The sequence below is a fragment of the Benincasa hispida genome, chromosome 1, assembly GCF_009727055.1.
Source record: "Benincasa hispida cultivar B227 chromosome 1, ASM972705v1, whole genome shotgun sequence".
In the NCBI taxonomy this organism is placed as follows: Eukaryota; Viridiplantae; Streptophyta; class Magnoliopsida; order Cucurbitales; family Cucurbitaceae; genus Benincasa; species Benincasa hispida.
Window position 1 is genome coordinate 29,184,280 of NC_052349.1, and position 22,350 is coordinate 29,206,629.

General features: G+C 32.6%; 2 protein-coding genes across 2 annotated transcripts; one reads left to right on the forward strand and one right to left on the reverse strand.

The window, feature by feature from the left end:
- Positions 1-2,637: 2,637 nt before the first annotated feature.
- Positions 2,638-5,139, forward strand: LOC120071904. Its single transcript, XM_039024359.1, has 2 exons — positions 2,638-3,225; positions 4,812-5,139. The coding sequence occupies exons 1-2, from the start codon at positions 2,834-2,836 to the stop codon at positions 4,915-4,917; spliced, it is 498 nt and encodes a 165-aa protein (XP_038880287.1). The 5' UTR covers positions 2,638-2,833; the 3' UTR covers positions 4,918-5,139.
- Positions 5,140-5,229: 90 nt separating this feature from the next.
- Positions 5,230-12,416, reverse strand: LOC120071820 (ABC transporter C family member 10). Its single transcript, XM_039024245.1, has 12 exons — positions 12,008-12,416; positions 9,595-11,660; positions 9,084-9,404; positions 8,912-8,998; positions 7,899-8,486; positions 7,656-7,820; positions 7,096-7,390; positions 6,794-7,008; positions 6,412-6,717; positions 6,266-6,329; positions 5,931-6,170; positions 5,230-5,678 (listed from the first exon to the last, which is right to left on the reverse strand). Exons 2-12 carry the CDS (start codon positions 11,638-11,640, stop codon positions 5,566-5,568), a joined length of 4,440 nt encoding a protein of 1,479 aa, XP_038880173.1. The 5' UTR covers positions 11,641-11,660; positions 12,008-12,416; the 3' UTR covers positions 5,230-5,565.
- Between the last annotated feature and the right edge of the window lie 9,934 nt (positions 12,417-22,350).

Sequence of the window (22,350 nt, forward strand, 5' to 3'; positions counted from 1 at the left end):
GAGGATAGATAGTGATAGACTATCATGTTTTGTTCGTAGTTGCTGGTATATAATATTTTATTGCTAGTATATTGTTGTGAGCTATCTTTTAAACCGATAGAACAACATGTATTGTTAATGGATGATTCTAACAAACTTTTTAAAAAAATTTACTCATGTAATATAGGTGATAAAAAAGAATGGGAGAAGGTTTGATTATTTTTTTTTATTCTTTTCTAATATTTTTCCCCTTTACTTTGTCTTTTCAATGTTAGAGTTGATAGACACTGATATAAGCCTATCATTATCTATCACTGATAAACTATAATGAAAGTCTATAATTGTCCGTTAGTTAGAAAGTAATAGCAATAAATAAAACAATTTAATATAAGATATTGAAGTTCAAATTGAAGAAACTGTTATGGAAGTTCAAATTGAAGAAATTGCTGGTAGAAGAAACAGAAGAAACAGATGTGAAAATTGATGATGAAAGTGAAAATGATGAAGAAGAAAATTAGAGAAAATAAACCAAAATAGTCAAGTGAGAAAAAAGAAAATCTAAAATTTTGATTATTGAAAGTTCAAAAACAAGTGATATGATAGTATTTCTATCGTTGTCTTTAATGGAAAGTGAAAATTGGTAGTCTATCACGATAGAAAGTGATAGAATTCTATCATTGTCTATCATTAATAGTATAGTATTCTATCTTATTATCTTCGAACTTGAAAACATTTTCTTCTTTGCAACAAGTTGAGGATGTTTAGAAAGCAAAAAAGAAAAAGAAAACAAAAGAGTGGGAAGAAGGTAAATATCAAATTAAGATATTAATTCTTTTACATTCAACAACTTTTATATTATTAACATTCTTCCAATTTCATTTCAGGTTGTTCAACAGAAAGGAAAGGATTAAAAATTTAGACCGAAGGTGGTTGTTAATATCCACATTGAGGATGTGTAAGACCAAAGCGATAAAGAAAACCATCACAAAAAGCATTGGACAATAAAATCCCACCAAAGAAGAATAAGAAGAAAAAAAGTATCTCCAAAGAAGATAACAAGACATTGTTGATGGATAGTGGGTCAAGCTTTAATTTAAGGACTTCTCAACTTAAATCTCAATTTCAATCTGAATCTTGTCTTGACTGTATTTTTCTTTTTTTTTTTTTAGGACTACTTTTTATATCACTGGTTATGAATTGAAGACAAAATTTTCTCTTATTCAAATGATGGCCCATTGTTGTAAATTTTCTTTTTTAAAACTTTAGAAAGAACTCTTAAAAATTATAAAATTGTTGGTATTTGTTTCTATAGTCATTAAAGTCTATCATATCATTCACCAAAACTTCAATTATAATGGTTTCACTGTCCACCATAAAAAACAATTATAGGACGATTGACCATCGTATCAAATTATTGCAAAAGGAAAAAAGATGGTATAAAAACTTAATAGTAAAAATATCTATTACAAATAGAAAGAGATAGATTACTTCTATCTTTGTCTATCATCACTCATGGACAAAGATAAAGCTTTCCCGAAGAAGATTGTAAACAAATTTAATCAATAGGAAGAAAGATGAGTACATTATACAAACACAAACACAAACCAATACAAACAAATTAAAAAACACAGTACGGCAAATTAATATATAAATGATAATAGTATGTCATAAACAGTGATAGAACCTTATCAATGTCTATTAATATTAAATGGTGGTAAAACTACCCCTACTTTTCATTTTTATTGAATCCTCAAGCCACAACGAAAAAGAAAAAAACAAGAGTTTTATTCCTATCTATAAGCAATAAGAAGTGATAGAACTCTATCACAGAGTATCCCATTTGAATTTCATTTGAATAGACACTGATAATTTTATCAGTGTGTTTCCGGGATGAAGAATGAAACATGTGATATTCTAATATATATATCTTGATGATATTAGAATTTCCTATTTTCGCTTGAAATTTCTGGATTTTTCCATGGATAACCATCTTCAATTTTTCTATTTTCTTATCCTCTGCCATGGATAAAAACAGAGACCTTACAAGAAAAAATTGGAAAATCCGAGAAACAAAAGAGAGAGAATTTGGGAATGACGTGGGAATGAATTGAAAGAGGGTTTTATCCGACTGAAGAAAAAACAGTCGGATAAGCAACCCATTTAATGAAGCGAGCGAGCCGCGGAACGGAGGTGAAGATATTGGAAATGGAGGGCGGTGGATGAGGCGGCGTGTTGGGAATGTGAATTGGAAGAAGAAAAATGGAGGGATTTGATAGTTTGTGAGAGGAAGAAATAGAAGAAGAGTGATATAAGAAAATCGATGAAAGTTGATGAAGAAGAAGGAATCGGCGATCAATACGTGCTCGGAAGTTCAAATGTAAAAAGGGTAGGTTGGAAATTTGAAAAAATATATAAACATGTTGCCGTGAATCTTTTTGTTTTTATCTAGTTTAAATATTTTGTTATTTTCTCTATTTATAACCATTTCTAAAGAGGGCATGTAAATTCAATTACATATTATTTAATATCCTTCGCTTGTGAGTTTGAAACTAATTTACACTAATTTGACCGAAAAATTGGGAGTTAATTTGTTAAAGGATTCTAGTGGATAAATATAAATTTAATTATATATTATCGATCGATATTTGATAACCCTCCAAGATAGCGATTAGCGATAACAGGCATTGCCTGCGCCAATTCCCACTTGGATTTTCTTTTCATTTCCAAGTTTCATGTTTTTTTTTTTTCCGAGTCCAAGCTCCAAAGGGTCTCTCTCTGCTTCCATTTCCAATAGAAAGTTGCTAATAAATTAGAGAACTTGATAAATATACGTAGATATAGAGATTGATAGGGGATGATGTCTATCACTTTCGCTTTTCAGTCTCTCTGTAACAATGTTTTCCCATCTCCCACTTCGAATCATTCCGAAATTTCATCGATTTGGCGTCCCATTTCCACTAAACTCCCACAATTAAGCAACCCCATCTCTCAATCCTTCAGGAAAACCTTCACCATTGTTTCTTCCAAGTCGTCCGAAGCAGAGGAGCTCTCTACTCCAGAGGACGAGTGGCTGAACAAGCTTCCCGAGAAGAAGAAACCCTTGTACTCTCACAGTTTGCCTTGCGTCGAGGCTTGGTTAAAGAACTTAGGATTTTACCAGAGTAAAGAGGACCGAGCTGTGTGGCTAATCGAGAAGCCTGAATGGCATGCTCAGCTCTCACTCGATGTCACCGACCTCTATATAAGGTTCGTAATAGGGCCCTTTTTTGTGATTTTATGATAAGAATTTGTGTTTCTCAATCTGGGTACCTGTTGTTTATCGTTTAATTGCATTTTCTGATTAGGGTTATTTCGTGAGTTGCATTGGGGATGAATTGTTCTGTGTTGCTTCACATCTTCCTTCCTTACTGTGAAACGAACTTTAATTTTAGAATTTTGTTGGAATTTCCTTTTCTCATGATTGCTCTTTGGGTTGTTTAACTTGTGAAAGATATCAATGGAGTTGAATTCAGGCATGGCATTTGGACTCGGGTTTTGTTCATTCAAGCAAGCATTTATATGTCAACTGCTTCTTTTAGGTTGTTTAAATATGCTTGTTTTATGTATTAAATCTCCATGGAGAAAAGAATAATGATGCCTTGCAGTTGTGTTTATTGAAACTATGGTCAAGACTGAGTTTAGATGATGGACAGTGCTCTATTTTTCATGCTCGGGACTGGTTATAGACTATTGATAGGGAGGTGGTTTTGTAAATGTTTGAAGAAGGATATTGATTAAGCGTGTAAATTTTTGAGCTGTCGAGGATGAACTATAATTGTCCAGACTCCATATAGAGGAAGAGAGTATGCAGTGTGTAAATTGTAAAGGCTGCTTACAACGTTTAAATGGAAACAAGATCTGTTCCAGTTCTCGACGGTCTCTATTTAAGTGTGAACATGTTGACGATGCAATAGAACGGTTACTCATCCTGCAAATGGGGACTTTAATTTAGTTCCACTGTTAGATCCAGTTCAATTCATCCTTGTGGAGTAGATTTAGTTGCACAGTGTAACTCAGTTCTTTTCCCACATGCCAATAAATTTTCCCAACAGATAACCAACGTCATAGTGAAGATTCTTAGGAGAGAATAAAAAATATGTTGAATAAGGAAGCTGAGGACGAACAACAATTCATGATTTTGTTTTTTGTGACTAGATTGCAGAATAGAGCAGGAAGAATTTTATAGCTTGGCTGATACTGTAGTCTTTTTTCTCACTTCGTTGGGTTTTAAATTCGCTTGGGTGCTAGAAAACGTCTTGCATTGCATCTTAATGTTTAAAACAAGGAATAAACTTCCTGAACCTTTTGGTTTGAGAGTAGGAGAGAGGCTAGCTGGTGTGTTTCATTTCAATTATGGCTTTTGAGTCTGATAATTCGTTATCTATCATTGCATATGAATGCTTTCTTACTTACGATTTGATTGTCAAACACAATGATTACAATATAAGAGAACAAGATAGCCTCTCAGCAATTTCGCTCGAGAGTGCTGGTAATCTCTCCCAAACATAGATCCACTGTTCCATCCAAAATACAAAACATAACGATAACAAAGAGACTACATACAATTATACTACTAATGATTTGCCCCTTGGTCAGTTCCCTTATTTATCCTTTCTAGTGAATACACAATTGGACTAACACATTGCCCCCAACCCCCACTCACATACACATGCATATACACGAGAAGTAAAACAGGAACGGAAAACATCCTTTCTATTATTTGTTTTGTGGTGAAAAGTTCAGTCACTGGTTTTGAATTTGATATTTACACAATGCACATGTTTGTTTTGCAGATATCTAAAGAGTGGACCTGGAAATCTTGAGAAAGATGTGGAGAGGAGATTTAGCTATGCATTAAGCAGAGAAGATATTGAGAATGCTGTACTTGGAGGACCTTGAACACAATTTATCATTACTCACTATATTGCAATCATTCCTTTCTTCAATAAATATAACATAATTTCTAGATCTATTTTCTTTCCATTTCACAATAGGTAGAAATGAAATCCACTTTTTGCTCACTACATTCTACCTTCTACAAATTATAAACCCAAAAAACTACAAACTTAAATTTCTACCATTCATTTCAAAAGTGAGATTTGTTGGAACTCTCAAGTCGAATATCTTTCTCAAAGTTTCGTTTTCTCATTCCTGCTTGAATTGTTATTCTTAGACAGACATTGCTGTACGGATTTGTTCAACAGGGGAATAAAGTAGATGGAACATATACGTTTCTCACCAAAATATTTACTGGTACAAATGATCAGTAATGCAGTTTGAGAAAGGAGAATGAGAAGATACTTTACAAGTCCTTCAATCCCTCACGAAACTAAATGGTAAGAAAATGGATTACATTGGAACAAACTTTTTCCCCAACAAAATGTGGTTATTACAGTTTGAACCAGCTTCTCTGATGTGGTGAATGAAACAGACTGCACCACAAATTAACTTCAAAATCCACTCCCCCTTTTATCTTTCTTCAAAATCCATATCTTGAATTTCTTGTCAGAAAGCAAAAGAATATGCTGGGCAAATAAACTGTTAGTTTCAAAATAATTCTGCAGATGGTGAGTGAGACCAGTATTCTTTGACTAACTGTCCAAATAGGGAGCCTTCTCTCTTGATCAATGTGGCCGGTTCGTCATATTCCGCTATTCTCCCTGAAAATCGTATCAAAGCCTTCCATAAGAAAACTAGGATTGTTTCATTTCTAACTTTGCTTCCCCTACTGTAAAAGTTGAAGATGTATGAAGGAAGGATCCTATGATGATACTGAGAAAATGTGTTTGAATTGTGTTTTTAAATTTGTTTTTTACTAACATTTTACAGCATAATGCTTAAGAATATTGAAGTCTTCTCAAGAACCAAAATTACACAGGCCATGAAGGGTAAATATAATCATCAAAACTTACCATCACTTATAGCAAGCACCATTGTGCAATCCATAACAGTTGGTACTCTGTGAGCAACTGTAATCACAGTACAGTTTGCAAATTCAGATCGAATAGTTTTCTGCAGAATCATATCGGTGGCATTGTCAATTGATGCAGTTGCTTCGTCAAGCACCAATATTCGACTTCTCCTCAAAAGCGCACGACCTAAACAGAAAAGTTGTCGCTGTCCCATGCTCCAGTTTGAACCATCTTCCACAACTGGTATTTACAAAATATCAGGCACTGCCTACCTGAAACTAGGAGAAACTAGAAAAAGAAAACATCAACATTATCTTGGTTATGAAAATGATTACCCAAGGAATCCAATCCCGCCTCTCTCTCTTCGACAGCCTCTCTAAGTTGACACTTTGCGAGTACCTGCATAATCAAAGACAGAAACTTCAGAACTATGGTGAAGTAAATATTAAGCAGGACGAACCTCTAAAGAACAAAGCATCACCTCCCATATTTCATCATCAGTATGCTGAACTAAGGGATCCAAATTGTATCTAACAGTCCCTTTAAAAAGGGTTGGATCTTGAGGTATAATTCCGAAATGTGAACGCAAGTCATGAAGTCCAATCGAGCAGATGTCAATACCGTCAACTAAAATCTTTCCTCCGGCTGGCTCAACCAAGCGGAATATGGCACTTAAAAGAGTAGATTTCCCACTGCCAGTCCGACCAACAATACCAATCTTATGTCCTCCTTCAAATGTGCAACTAATACCATGAAGAACAAGGGGTGTATTGGGTCTATACCGAATCTGTAAAACAAGACGATCATGGTCAGTTTTCTGATCCTCTCCAAAGGCTTCAGCTTTTGATTAATATATTACTTACCTTCAAGTCGATTATCTCCACTTTGCCGATGGAGGGCCAGTTTGTTGGGGGACGATTAGCTTCGATGATTTCGGGAGCCTCACTTGATAAATGCATGTATTGGTTTAATCTTTCTACAGAAATTATGTGGTTGGCTATATTACATTGATTCTGAATGGAGAAGACCAGGGACACATTTAAAGAAAGGCCATAAGAGAGTGCCATTCCAATGAAACCTGCAATGAAAGCGTACAAGTTTTACAACATGATATTTAAGAATGTGCAGATTTGATGTCTATGTAATGAAAATGTTAAATCCACACCAGGGCTGAAGCTTCCAGTTGGTAGCAATACTATGCAAAATGCAGCGGAGGCAAGGACTACTGCGCTGAGCATTTCTAACCGCTGTATCAGCCACTCATTCGCTGCAAAATTGTGAAAGAAAGGACTGGCATTTCTATCAACAAATTGAAGATTTTTCTTAAAGAATCGCTCTTCCTCTTCAAAAGCTCGAATTGTCATTGCACCAGCTATGGATTCGGACAAATGGTTTGCTACCATTGACTTTGTCGTCCCATTAAGACGCATGAGTTCTTTAGCAGAAGCAAAATAGTATCTCTGCACAAAGCAAAGACTTTTCCTTGTCAGTTACTTTTGATGAAAAGCGACCCTCATCATTGTTCAGATACATTTGAAGTTTAAATTTCATCTACAGTATTCTTAAACATCCAAGTTATCTCATTAAAATACTTTTAATTTTTTGCTTTCTCAAAATATGATGACTTAAGTTACTTTTCAAGAGCCTCACACAGTCCGTATTTGATATCTAATACAGAACTTTCTCCACAGTAACATATGCTCATATCCTGTCGGTCAGTATTACCTGCAAGCAGACTGCCAAAATGATTGTTGGTATGGAGATGAACAGAACTTGCCATGTAATTACGGCTAAAACTCCGAGAGCAGCATAGGCATTGGAGGTTGCAGCCACAGAAAATATTAAACTAAATGGGACATCAAGATCCACAATACTAAGATCCATTGAGACCTATAAAAGGATAAAGAAATATAAGAAAACTTTGTTTCATTCCAATCTCAAAAAGCTTTTGGAGCTCGAGATGTTTACCCGACTAAGTATTCTTCCAAGAGGTGTGGAGTCATAGAAGGACATCGGTGCGCGAAAAAGAGATGTTAATAGCTGAGAAAACAATGATTTTGAAGATTCCAGGCCTAAAACAGCTGTTAAAAGAGATCTTGAAGCCAAGAATAATGTTGAAGTAACTCCAATCAACAAGTAAACTACGATCAAACGCGAGTTGCTGACATTGGGATTGTCGACGTTTGAAGCCATCCAAGAGTTTTGAGTTATTCCACATGCCACAAATGCTAATTGAAAGAAAACATCTAAGGAGAAGAAGAAGAACCCTTTGTTCTGATTCAGATACTGAATATAAGGCTTGAATCCTGAGTCTCCAACTTCTCGCTCTTCCTGCTTAATTATCTGATTAGCATCAGAAGCTACAGACAGTTTCTCTGTATAAGATTTCTTAATCTCTTTACTGGATGTTCTCAAACTCTTGGTCGCAGATAAATCTGCAAGCCTTTGAGTACCAGCAGTCTCTTTGTGTGCATTGACAAGGTCCTGAAATTCTTTGCTATCTGCCAACAGCTGGTCGTAAATGGCTGCTTCTAGAATTTCGCCATCGGACATCAGCTGCCATTGGAAATCACAAATTTGGATGGTACAAATGAGAATTCAAAGAGCTGAATCTTGTTTCAAAACAGATAATGAGAAGCAAAGCACCTAACTAAAGAGGGAACAAATTTAACAAATAGGGAGTTATTCAGAAACTATTTTTAGAACACTTTCGTGTTGTTTTAGAACATAAAAATTTGTAAAAACGTGTTGGGATAATTTTTTATTTTTCTTGTTTTACTTAGGTATGCTCACGAGCAGGAGAGACACAACTGATCATGGAACATGTTTTCAGAAACAGTGAAATGGGGGCTTGGTCCTCCTAGAAAAAGTTTGTTCCAAACAAAGATTATCAGCTTCATGAATTCTTCACGGATACAAAGTGGAATGAGCAGGAAAATAAAGGCTAATATTTCAAAAGGTGCTTTGTAGTTTGTACTAACCAGGACAGAATCAAAAGCAGGCAGGAAATCAACTTGATGAGTCACAAGAAGAACCGTTTTTCCCGAGAGCGCTTCCATAACGTATCCCTGCCATGGTGCCAGTTAGCTTTCGCACAGTCTGAGTAAATAGAAAGAAAAAAACACTTGGGAGTGTTAAAAACTTGAGAATTACATTGAACAAACTTGTGGCAGTATGAGCATCAACAGCACTAAATGGATCGTCTAAAAGATATATATCGGCATTTTGATACAGCGCACGTGCAAGTTGAATCCTCTGCTTTTGTCCACCACTGAGATTCACTCCTCTTTCCCCAATCTCAGTGAGATCACCATAAGGAAGTAACTCAAGGTCCTTCACCAATGAACACTTCTCGAGTGTTTCTCGATATCTCCCACCGTCCATTTCAGAGCCAAATAAAATGTTATCTCGTATGGACCCTGTTTGGATCCACGCTGTTTGAGAGACATAAGCTATCCTTCCATAAACTTGAATCTGTGAAATCAATATAGAGGCCATTTTAGACATATTGATCTAATTATTATGTAAGAGTAACCAAGTAAATCTACATGGGAAAAGATAGAGATAGAAAGAATAAAGTATAGGATCAGTTTACATCATGATGAATTTAGCTTCTATTATGTAGTAATGAGACAGATGAGTGAAGTATGGTGACATAACTTACATTTCCCTCAACATTTGGAATTTCACCAAGAACGGCTGCTAGAAGAGTAGATTTTCCTGAGCCAACTTCTCCACATATTGCAACCTTTGAACCTGGCTTGACCTCTAGATTTATATTACGAAGAGTAGGCCTTGTCGAATTCTCTTCCCACGAGAAAGATGCTGAACTGATCCGAATGGAGCAGTTATTATTCACCTTCACACACTTTCTAGGAACACTTGAACTTTGCAGCTCGGGTGCCTCCAGAAAGTTAACAATACGCGTAAATGAGACCCTTGCTTGAATGATCACCGCAAGGACATCGCCCATAGATCTGACTGGTTCTTGAACAAGACGCAATGCAGATACGAAAGTGAAGACATTATTGGCATGTAGCGGAATGTTCAAAAAACTACATGCCCCAAAGGTTGCAACGGAGACAATAACAGGAGATGACCAAAAGAGAATGATATTGTATCCCTTTCGAAATTGCACGGATGACAACCACTTGTGCTCCTCCTTTCTTAACTTCTCAATTACATTCTTGAAATGGGTTTCCCAAGCATATAACTTCAAAACTTTCATGTTAACAAGAGCCTCTGTAAACGTTTTCAGTCTCTCATCTTGTGCTGCCATCAATTTACTCTGAAACTTATGTTGTAGCTTGGCAATTGGAGTATTCCCAGCTACACATAGAATTATCACTAAGAAGGAAGCTATGGTTGCTATTCCTACTGCTTTGTAGAGGATCAAAAGTGCAATACATAGCTGAACGCTCGTGGTCCAAGTCTGGTGGAACCAGAATGAGAATTCACCAATCCTATACGCGTCTACGGTAACGTAGTTCATGATTTCACCACTTGAGTGCATCAACTTAGCTTCATTGGACAATCGCAATTGCTTCTTATAAATGGCTGCTGAGAGAAAAGACCTGACTTTAAGACCAACAAGCCTAGTTCTGAAGTACCATTGCCTTTGTGATATGGATTCAATGCTTTTTGAAAGGAAAACTGAAATGGCAAGCACAAGACCTTCATATTTGAAACTTTGGTGTCCCTGAGCAACCAAAATGAAGGCATTAAGAAGCAGAGGGCCAGAAGAGAGAGAGAGTATTTTCAACAAAGCGAAAATTCCTGACAATAATATATCCCTCCAATGGCATGAAAGGATGACTTTGAGGACTGATGGTTCAGAACTTTGGTCTTTTCTTTTCTGCTCATTCATTTGTTTTATGAACTGTAAGTAACAACTTTCTGCTCGATCTTCCTCACGCATCATCGGTATATCTTCATTGTTGAGAATCTTCTTCTTCCCCGTTTTCATTAAAGGATTCATCCACCAAAACGAAATTTTACTCAGCAATCCAGCTTTGGCTAATGGAGTAACAGGATCAAGCTTACCACTTTCATTGGCCTCACCAATTAATGGGGTGTAAACTCCATTCTCATTGATACTCTCCTCACTCACTTGGCAGCTAAAACAACCAAAAGAGCAAAGCACTAACAGAACTGATCCCAGAACAGATAGAACATCTAAAACCATCTTTACTGATACTATTTTACTCCAAACGGCATCAGAAAGTGAAAGAACACAAACAACCCCAGAAAACACGAATGCCGCAATGGACAATAGGCGCAACAAGGCTCTTGGAAGCTGTTTACACCATAAACTGACAATAGACGTTACCAACAACCATGTCAAACCATGGAAGGAAGCTGATAACCACAGCTGCAAAGGTAAAGCAGTGTGATCTTTCCTCAACTTCTCCACCAGAGTCCAAATACCTAAGCCAAGGTACACCAATCCAACACAGCCATTGAAGATAGCAGACAAAATCAACAAACCTGAACCGTTACGAATTCGATTCGACATGTGAACTCTTTTCATTGACTTCCCCACAATATTAGATACAAGCAAGATGAACAGTAGAAAATCAAAACAGATTATCAGAGCTTGACTTGAACATGGAGAGGAATGAGAAAGAAAGTCATAGTCAAAACCACAAGGCTTCCCACTACCATTGGAACAGTCATAACCTCCACAGAACACACCCCATATGGCCTCCATTCCCCTCCTCTTTCTTGTCTCTGAATGTCAAATGAAATTAGTTAATAAGAGGACATTGATGCATAATATCCATTAAAACTCCAAAACCAAAAGTAACCTTTTATTCAGTCATATGTCAATTATTTTGGTCTACTTGTTAAACACACAAGTAGAAAAAGCAGAAAGCGAATGAAGATGAAAAGTTCATTCAGGCTTCAGCTCTTTTTTCACAGAAAACTTTCTAGTTTCCTACATCGACACGCCATGAACTGACATTTTTTTTTTCATACTAACATACGTTCTTAAATGCTATATATTATTTTATACCATAGGATCATACATTCTTAAATGCTTTTCTTTATGAAAAACAGAGAAGGGAAGAACAAACCTCGATGATATATCACAATTTAGACCCTTCGCATCGTGCTTCCAAACAACCCTTATCTAACACAACACAAAAGAACCTAAATGAGAAGACCCCTTTAGATAAAGATGTAAAAAAATGAAACTTTATGAAATCAAAGGCTGAAATTCACGTGGGTTTTGGAAGGAGATCACAGACTCTGTTGACAACCCAAAAAAAATGAAGGAAGAAGAAACCCAAGAAGCAGAACCAGAAGGACATCAAATTCTCAACACAAAAGTTGGAGCTTTTTGGTAGACCCAAATGGGGAGAAATCATGTAAGTGAAGAGTCCTCTGTTTTGTGGGTTATTTTGTTTCAGTAATAAACACTAATGGGTTTAGGGGTATGAAATTGTTTGGTATGTGTTACGTTAAGAGAAATCATGTATGTGAGTGAAGGGAGGAAGAAGACGATAAATATGAATGGAGTTTCAAAGGCGTCATGGCTCACGTCCATTCCAATTCATTTTGTCGCGACGTTTTTTATCATCTTCTGCAATTGTTGTGATCTTCTTCTCTTCCGCAAGCCTATTTTTGTTTTTTTTCTTGGTTGAAAGATATAGAGGTTAAATTATGACTTTAGCCATTGATCTAATAACTTTGCTTTTTATTTTGTTATCTCTATTTTACAAATATTTGAAATTCAAGTCCAGTTTGAAATTAAAGGCTAAAAAAAAAGTAGATATGGATAATTGGTATATGTTTGGGTTTGGTAGAGGTCAGATATTCGATTTTGTATTTAATAGATTTTTTTAATTTAAATTTATCTATTAGATTTTGAAGTTTTTCTTTCATAACCATTTGATTTTTTTTTATTTTTAAAAAATAAGTTTTATGAATGTACCCCACTTAAGTTTATTATCATTATCACTATCAACATCATCTTAGATTTTTTACTTTTTTTTAAGAAAACAAATCTAATTCAAATTTTGCAAACTGAAAAAATATTTAAAAATTTAATTTTTATTTTTTAGAAGTCAAATAAGAATTCAAAATGTTTAATTAAAAAATGTGAAAATCATAGTAAAAGAATTGGAAAGAAAACATACCAATTCTCAAAGATAGAAAATTAAAAACGAAATTTTTATTAAAAAATAATATTTAAATATTTAACTGTGGGTTTAATGTGTTTTTGGTTTTGATTTTTTAAAAAAAAAATTGTGAAACCAACGACTATAGATTTTTTTTTTTTTTTTTTTTTTTTTTTTGTCTAGTTAGAAGTTATTACACAGAAAATAGGATGTTTATGATTTTAGTTAGAAACTTAATAAACACTTGTTTATCAATTAAACTTGTTCTATAGTATGTGATTTCAAAGATTTTCTTTTTCTTTTTTTTTTTGAAAAAATAATTTCATTATGACTAAACAAACATATAAGTACAATCTTCATTAAGAATATAAGACACCCAGTTAGGATAACATGAAAGCGACAAACCTCTTGATCTTCCAAACTAGAAGAAAAAGGTTGAACAACAGCATTTGGTTACAACACGTGCCAGAGTGTAAACAACAAAATTACACGAACGACTATAGTTAACAAAAGAGCGAACGCTAATCTAATGTGTTAGAACCACGTGATCACGACAATGTTTATTATATACTTTTATCATATCATAAAAGGAGTTTATTATTAGTCTTTTAAAACTTAAAATTAAATATTAAAAAAATTATTAATCTTCCTTCTATAAATTTTGGGCGCGTATTCACATTCTTTATTTTCTTGAATCCAACTTATGGTATTTTTCATCCATTGAATATTGTAAGGAGAATAGCACTTCGAATTTATATTAATGGTTATTAGGAGACATAACCTACAATTATTATTAAAATATAGTTATATTGTAGCTACTTGGGTAATGTTTCACATAATACAATTACGATAACTATTGACTCTATGATCTCTTCCTTTAAGTTCAATAAATGTATTTTCTTAAGGGAAGATTGTAAAAATCATCTCTGAAAGATGGTGATAGTTACAATTATACCTTCAAACTTTCGTTTGTAAAAAGTATACTTCTAAACTTCTATAAGTGTTAAAATTGGACACTTATACTTTTAATAATTGTAAAAATTAGACTCATAAAATATAAAATTGAACCCTCAAACTTATACAGATGTTACAATTTATACAATTATGAAGTTTAAAAGTCTAATTTGATCTAATTTTAATATTTATATAAATTTGAAGTTTAAATTTTTAAAATTAAAAGTTTAAGGGTTTAATTCCAATTATTACCATATTTTAGATGTGGTTTTTGTAATGGCCGTTTTTTAAAGGTAAATAGAAGGGTAAAAGATAATATTTTAATTTATACTAGTTACATAATTCATGTCGGGATATGCCCCAATTAGCATCAAATACAAGGTTCAAAATCCTCTCCTCCCATCTTTTTTAGCCAAATAAATAAATAAAGTTAACAATATCTTTAATCTTTAAATAGTGAATTAGTAAAACTTTGACATAAAAACAAATAATATCATATACAAAATTATGGACTAAAATAAAATATGTAATTAACTATTTGTTGTTGGTTATTTGTAATCCAAGTAAGAGAAAATATAAAGAGAAAATAGTATATCTTGGGGAAGGGTAAAAAATTGATTATTATTTGTAAATCAATTTTCTCAAATTATAGAGATGAAATTGGAACTTTTAGGGGCGTTTTGGGCAACGGTTATCATCAAAATATAATAATCACGTCTTGCTACAGTAAAAATTATTTCAAAACCTCCAATTAGCTACTATCAACATTATTTTAAAAACCTCATTTGCTACACTATTTACTATTTACTACAGTTTTTACTATTTTACATTCATCATTTTTTTATTATTATTTGCTACAATGTTTATGATTTCCTTCTTAAATTAAAATAATTTACACCTTAAACACATACTATTATAACCCAAACTAAAATAATCTATACCCAAAAACAAACTATCATAAGCCAACTATAATAACTAACTCATTGCCCCAAACGCCTTTTTAAAGGTTTAGGAATTCAAGTAAAAATTAAGTTGGAATCATGTAAAGTATGAAACTTCTAAACCGAGTAGACCCCAAAAAAAAAACCCTAATTATGGAGTCAAAAATATGAAATTTTTAAGGAAATAATATATTTTTAATCCCTAAGTTTTGGCTCTAGTTTCTATTTCATTCATAAATTTCAAAGTTCTACACATTTAGTCCTTAACTTTTGAATTTTGTTTCAATTTAGTCTCTAAGTTTCAAAATGTTACAATTTTACTCTTGAGATTTGAGTTTTGCTTCAATTTAGTCTATAGATTTCAAAATTTTTCATTAAATACTTACTTTCAACCATTGGAGTCAACTTCTATTACTTGATTAAAGATAATTAGAAATAAAATTTTAAATTTAATTTTAAAAGTGATAAAAATAGCAAAACTTAATTAATTATAATTTTTTGATAATTTTTAATTTATTAACATAAATTAACTCCAAAAGACGAAAGTGAATATTTAGTGAAAATTTGAGATTAAAAGTGTAAACCTTGAGACATAAGGACCAAATTGGAGCAAAATTCAAATGTCAAAATAAAATTGTAGCATTTTGAAATCTAGGGACTAAATTAAAATCAAACTCAAAATTTAAGGAATAAATGTGTAATATTTTGAAACCTAAGGACTAAATAGAAACTGTACCCAAAACCTAAGGACCAAAAAGGTATTTTTTCTAATTTTTAATTTAACTAAAACTATTAACAAATATATTAATAGTATCATTATCTTTTATGGTTTATCATTTCTATATGGTTGTTTGTAGCATAGAGACAAATTTCTAAGATATGGAAATTTTGGCCGAACATGTTAATTAAATAGATGTCAATGGGAATCAGCCAATAACTTATTTATGGCTTTAATTGTCTTCAAAAGGCCAAAACATTCAATTAAGATTAAGAAGCATGTGATGGGCTATAAAATAAATGGTTAAATAAAAGAAGATTAGGTATATGAATGCCTATGAACATTTTTGGAATATTTGAGAGGCATAAATGTCCAAAAATTAATGACAAATTTGGTTCACACCCACATTTTAAGTATTGAGTAAATTATATTATTAAACTCAACAGATATTCTTTGTGAAAAATGTATTAACAAATTAGTTTTTTTTTTATGTATAGATATATAATAATTAATTAAGTATAGAGAAAACGAATTGCTCTTGTATGTTTAATATGCATGGGTTGTATAAAAACAATTTTAATTTTAACAATGTATTCAGAAATGATTATATCGACTATGATTCCAAAAAAGAAATTTATGAAAAAAAATAGTTTAGGGCCTAAATCTGTTTTTTAAATTATCAATTGATCTATATGGACAGTAGTTTTGTTATATTCTATAACTAAAGTAGGATAATAAAGAAAGACATGTAATGCACATAAAATCTTTTAGTTTTAATTAATTTTTTAATAGTAATTTTTTAACATGTAATAAATAAATATTATAAAGTTTTGTTTTATTTACCATAAACTTAGGTAATATAACAAATTTTATTTGAATGTTTTCATAATATCGTGTTTTAAAAAAAAATCTAGATAGTAAAAAGGGAGAAAAATTGGATCAATAATTAGATTATTGAATAAATATGTTAATACTTTCATAGTGTAATATAGATGATGCAATAATTGTTTTATTTAATTATTTTTACATATATATCCTAAAGTCACATCATATACAAAAGGATGCATTGTTTCATCGTATAGCTACTTTAACTCTGTGATGATATATATATATATATATATATATATTTTATAAGCTTGGATTACATTAAATTATTTTTTTCAAAATGTAAATACAATTATTACTTTATTTTTTTTTTACTCATGCATCTCATACATATAATGGAAGTGTCGATATAGTAGTTCAATTCAATGTGTAGCCATGTATACCTTGAATAAATGCGCCCAATTGACATCAATGATATCTATTGACTTCAACAAAAAATATTGAAGAGTCGCATCTCATCTCGAGGAATCACATCACATCAACATTAATTGCATCTATTCAAGGTTGTCTCTACCGTCTTTTAAAAGGACACTTACATTTAAAAAATGTACAACCATTAGACAAAGGGTAACCTAGAACTTTAGAGGGAAAAAAAGATTCATCATTCATAGACTATTTTATATATAGGATAAATAATAATAATAATTATTATTATTATATTGATATTAACCGTATGCAATAAAGAGAATTTGAATTTTTTACTTTTTGGTTGATGTAAATATTTTATGTTGGTTGATCTCAAATAAATTGGCCCTTTGAATCCACTTTAAGTATCATGAAACTAACTATTTAATGTTCAGCCAGTTTTTCCATAAATAATATTTCTTTTTCAATTAAAAAATTATTTCAATGTCAAGACGAGCATCGTTTCAACCGACATATAGTATAATGTTAGCGATCTAGATGTCTATAATTCGAATTCTCCACCTCTACAATACTACAAAATATATATACTATTTTAGTTCTTATACTGGTTTTAGTCTTTATAATTTTATTTGTCCAATTTTAGTTGTTATACTTTCCATTTAAAATTAATCTTTAGAGTTGGTTTACTAGATGATATAAATGGTAAAAATATATTTATATAACGTATTTTATTGCATGAAAATTATTGTTTTATTAGGTAACTAATTTAAGTAAAAATAACTTTGGCTTGAACTAGATGATTAAAGGTACATAGATAAAAAAAAAATTAGAACAAAATTTAAAATATATGGCGAAAATTGTATTTTAACTTTTTTTTTTTTTTTTAAATTCATCCACTCTAAAATCAATCATGAGTAAAAAAAGTTTGTCATACGAAAATGACGGGCGGGAGAGAGATGATAGCGACGAAAAGACATGCAGAAATATTTAATTAAAAACTTATGTTTGAAAGCGACCTTACATGTGATGAGGTGCACACCGATAGTTTATTGAACTTCCAAAGCTCTTGTTCTTAATAAGTAACAAATAAATAAGATATCTTTTTCATTTAGTTTTTTATTTTTGGTCTATATAAATTAAGGTTATCAATATTAATTTTATCTATAAATTTTTATATTTTGTTAAATCACATTTTTTAGTAGAATGTGTTGCTAATCACTTACTTTAACCACAGATTCTAAAAAATCAAATCAAAATTTAAAAATTAAAAAAAATGGAAAATTATAGTGGATAGTAATTTGAATATGTTAGTTTGTTGGTGTATCGTCATATTTGATGTTTTACATATATGACAAAAACATCAAGTCTGAATTTCTATTATTTTCATTACATATTTGTCCTAATACAATTAATTGATAGAGAGAGAAAAGTGGCGACCAATGATAAATGGTGAACAGAGGTCAACGACGTGGAAATGGAGCAGAGGTCGGCGAAAAATGGTGTGAAGTTGGTGAAAGAGAGATGTTGAGGAAGAAAGATAGAGAGAGAAAGAGAAAAACGAGGGCCGACAACTGGCGATCGGAGACCGAAAAACGGGGACCGACAACTAGCGATCGGAGACCGGATGATGGCGATTGACGAAAGTAAGCAGTAGGGAGGTGGAGCAGTGGTCAGTGAAAAATGGTGTGGAGCAATGCTAGTTGTTTGAAGAGAGATATTGGGAGGAGGAGGGGGTCTGATGCTTTCGAAGAAGAAGTTCACATTTTTTTAATAAATTCCAAGTGTATCATTTTAATTAAAGTGTATCAAGGGATATCAAGTGTATTAGATATATCAATTGTATCAATTATATATCAAGTGTGTATCAAGAGTATTAGTTGTATTCGAACATTTTTTACATTTTCTATTTTAAATCGTGGGTTGGGTTTGTTTTTTTACTATTTTTGCAAAACTAAAATGTTTTAGATATGAGCCTAATATTAAGAACTTATTTTTCCCTTTTTGTAACTAGCTCAAAAAATTAGGTTCGTTTAGTAACTATTTGATTTTTTAAAATAAGCTTATAAATACTATTTTTACCAACAAATTTCAATGTTTTGTTCTCTACACTAATGTTTTCAAAAATTCAAATCAGAATATGAAAACTAAAAAAAATGGTTTTCTAAATTTTATCTTTATTTTTTAAATTTGGCTAGAAATCAAATATTTTTTATTTTTCTATAAAAATGAAAACTATAATTAAAAATTTCGGAGGTAACAAATTTAAATTTCAAAAACAAAAATCTGAAAACTATAATTGTGGTGGTTTAAACCCAAGATCTCTTGAACAAACTTACTCTAATATCATCTTAAATCCTCAATTGACTCAAAGATTTAAGTTGATAGGTGAAGCCAAATTTAATATTATATCACACAACAAAATTAAATATAATTTTTTTTAAAATAAAAAACTAGAAAACAAAATGGCATAAAAGTAACGATTTGATCCCAAAACTTTGGTTTATACCAATTTAGTCTCTATGTTTTAAATTTTCGAACAATTTAGTCCATCAATTTTACTATGTAACAATTTAGTCCCTGTACTTTAAATTTACAACAATTTAGTCTGTATTATAGAAATTAACGATAAGATTTAATGAGATTTCATGCCTAAATAAACTGTTAAATTAATTAGAGACTCAATATTTTTGTGAAATATAAAGCCTACATCATAGAATATTAAAAATTGAAATCGAATTTTGATTAAATTTTTTATGTGAGAGACTAAATTGTTACAATTTTAAAAGTACAAAGATTAAATTATTACCTACTAAAGTTTAAGAGTCAAATCATTATAAAATTAAAAATACAGGAACGAAATCTTATAAATCAAAGTTTTGAAAGTAAATGGTTATTTTTTTAAAAAAAATGTTGAGGTACCAAAATAATCTTTAACCAAAAAAATCTATATCAAATAAGCTAAAATGAACAACAAAGAAGCAAAGTGGGGAAATCAAATTTGGTTTCTTTGAAATCAGCCTTTTTAAATGGATCTATATTTTGTTTTTGTATCTTTAACGTTTTCGATCGATAGAATGGAGACACCTACTAATTTATTTCATAAAAACTAAGCGACGGAAAAGTACAATAAATATTTATTTATTTATTATTTATTTTTCTTTTGTTAAATCAAAGCTATATTCAAGAATTTATGGACTGGAATCAGAGAGCAGATAGACATCCAAGACGGAGAGGAAAAAAGGAAGCAAACATGCTAGCTCCAAGGCTAGCCGGGTATCCCCCAATATCGTAACCACTGTGTTAGCAACAATAGTCTTAGAGCTTGGCTCGACTGTCTCGAAGGAATGCAAAGCTCCCGTAATAGTGAACATTCCCATGAGCCACCCAGAGGCTGGCTGACAAGAAGGCTTTCAAAGAGTGAAGCTCGGGAGGACAGAGTGAGGAACGTAGTGAGAGAACACAATAAGGACCTAGGGCCTTTTATGGGCACCCCGGTCAGAGTCTGAAGAGGTGAGTTGTGTGCTACTACGTAGAGAACAAGATTCCACCCAAGAATCTATTTATGTTGATTGAGCCCAGCCTATCAATGGCTTTAAAACCACACTGAGCTTTCCCTATATCTTCAAAAATAGGTAGAGGTCTATTTTCCAGTAGTTAGCCTTTGTAGCAGCAAACAGGCAAAAGAGACTGCTATTAGCTTAGGGTTGGTTAGACCTACGAGCCTCCATAAGAAAGGCTGAACTACTACTATAGGAAAGCGAAACCACTGAGGACAACCGAAACCACATCATAAACCCTTTCGTTCATAAGCCCATGAAATTCCAAGGCCTTCCACTAAGAATGGTGGATGAAGGTCAAATGAGAGAATTTCCCCTTGTACCTTTGAAAGAGCTATTGAGTTATCTTCCTAGAGTAGCTCACTAACTCTACTTCTCTTCTCGAGTTCATGGACTCTGTTTATAGAGGGTACTGAGAAAATCGAATACCAAAACAATCAAGCTCGAATTCCCTTGAAAAATCACTTTTAGTCCCTAAACTTTCATATAAATAATAACTTAGTTCTTGAACTTTAGTTTGTAACGGTTAGCTTTAGGGCTTCAATCAAACCAAGTATTTTGATGATAACAAACTCAGATTTTTTGTACTAATATTTTTAGTATTTCAGAGTTACTATCTTGTAGAGCTTGGAAAGACGATTCCAACGCAATTTGAATCGCTCAAATCAGAGTTCAAACGAGAAAGTTATAAGCAAAAGAAGATTGGAAAGGAAATCCAATGTGACAGTGACACGTGGCACCTTGCTGACGTGGCACACAAACGGTCAATATTGATGACGTGGCAGCTGATGTGCCAGAAGACGTGGCACTCCAACCGGTCACTTTTTGCTGATGTAGCACATGATGTGGCAATCGTGGACGAATGAGATAATTGACAGTGGCGGCCACCCAGCTTCACTGCGCCGCACATGCCTGCGGTTTCTTCATAGAATGTGGCGCGTGATGCTTAATCTCCTTCCCTGTGCGCGTGGTGCCCATATCATCCAACTATTTTTTATTTTCATTTTCATTTTCTTATTTTTCTTTAATTTCCTGATCCAATTTTCTCTAAATTCTCACCAAATTTCAGCCTTTTCAAATTTGATTTCCTCCCTAAATTATCATCCTTCAAATCTTTTTATTCTCCAAATCTCAATAATTCCAATCTTTCAAAATTCCTCTCTTAATTACAAATCTTTTCCTTTTCAATTCCTCTCTTAATTACAAATCCTTTCCTTTTCAATTTTTTTCAATCTCCACCCTTCATTTGCAATCATATCCAATGGCCAAAATTTATCCCCCTCGCCTATAAATTCGATTTGATTTTACTCTTCATTGACACATCAAAAGCTATCAAGTCTTACTATCAAGTCTCAAGTCTTAAACACCAAACCTATACTTTTGATTAAGTCTTGAGAGCTTAAGACTTGATAGCTTTTGGTGTTTCAATGAAGAGTAAAATCAAATAGAATTTATAGGCGAGGGGGATAAATTTTGGCCATTGGATATGATTGCAAATGAAGGGTGGAGATTGAATAAAAATTGAAAAGGAAAGGATTTGTAATTAAGAGAGGAATTGAAAAGGAAAAGATTTGTAATTAAGAGAGGAATTTTGAAAGATTGGAATTATTGAGATTTGGAGAATAAAAAGATTTGAAGGATGACAATTTAGGAAGGAAATCAAATTTGAAAAGGCTGCAAATTTGGTGAGAATTTGGAGAAAATTGGATCAGAAAATTAAAGGAAAATAAGAAAATAAAAATGAAAATAAAAAAATAGCCGGATGACATGGGCACCACGCGCATAGGAGAGGAGATTGAGCATCACCCGCCGCATTCTGTGAAGAAACCGCAAGCATGTGCGGCACACGTGCGTGCCCGCGTGAAGCTAGGTGAC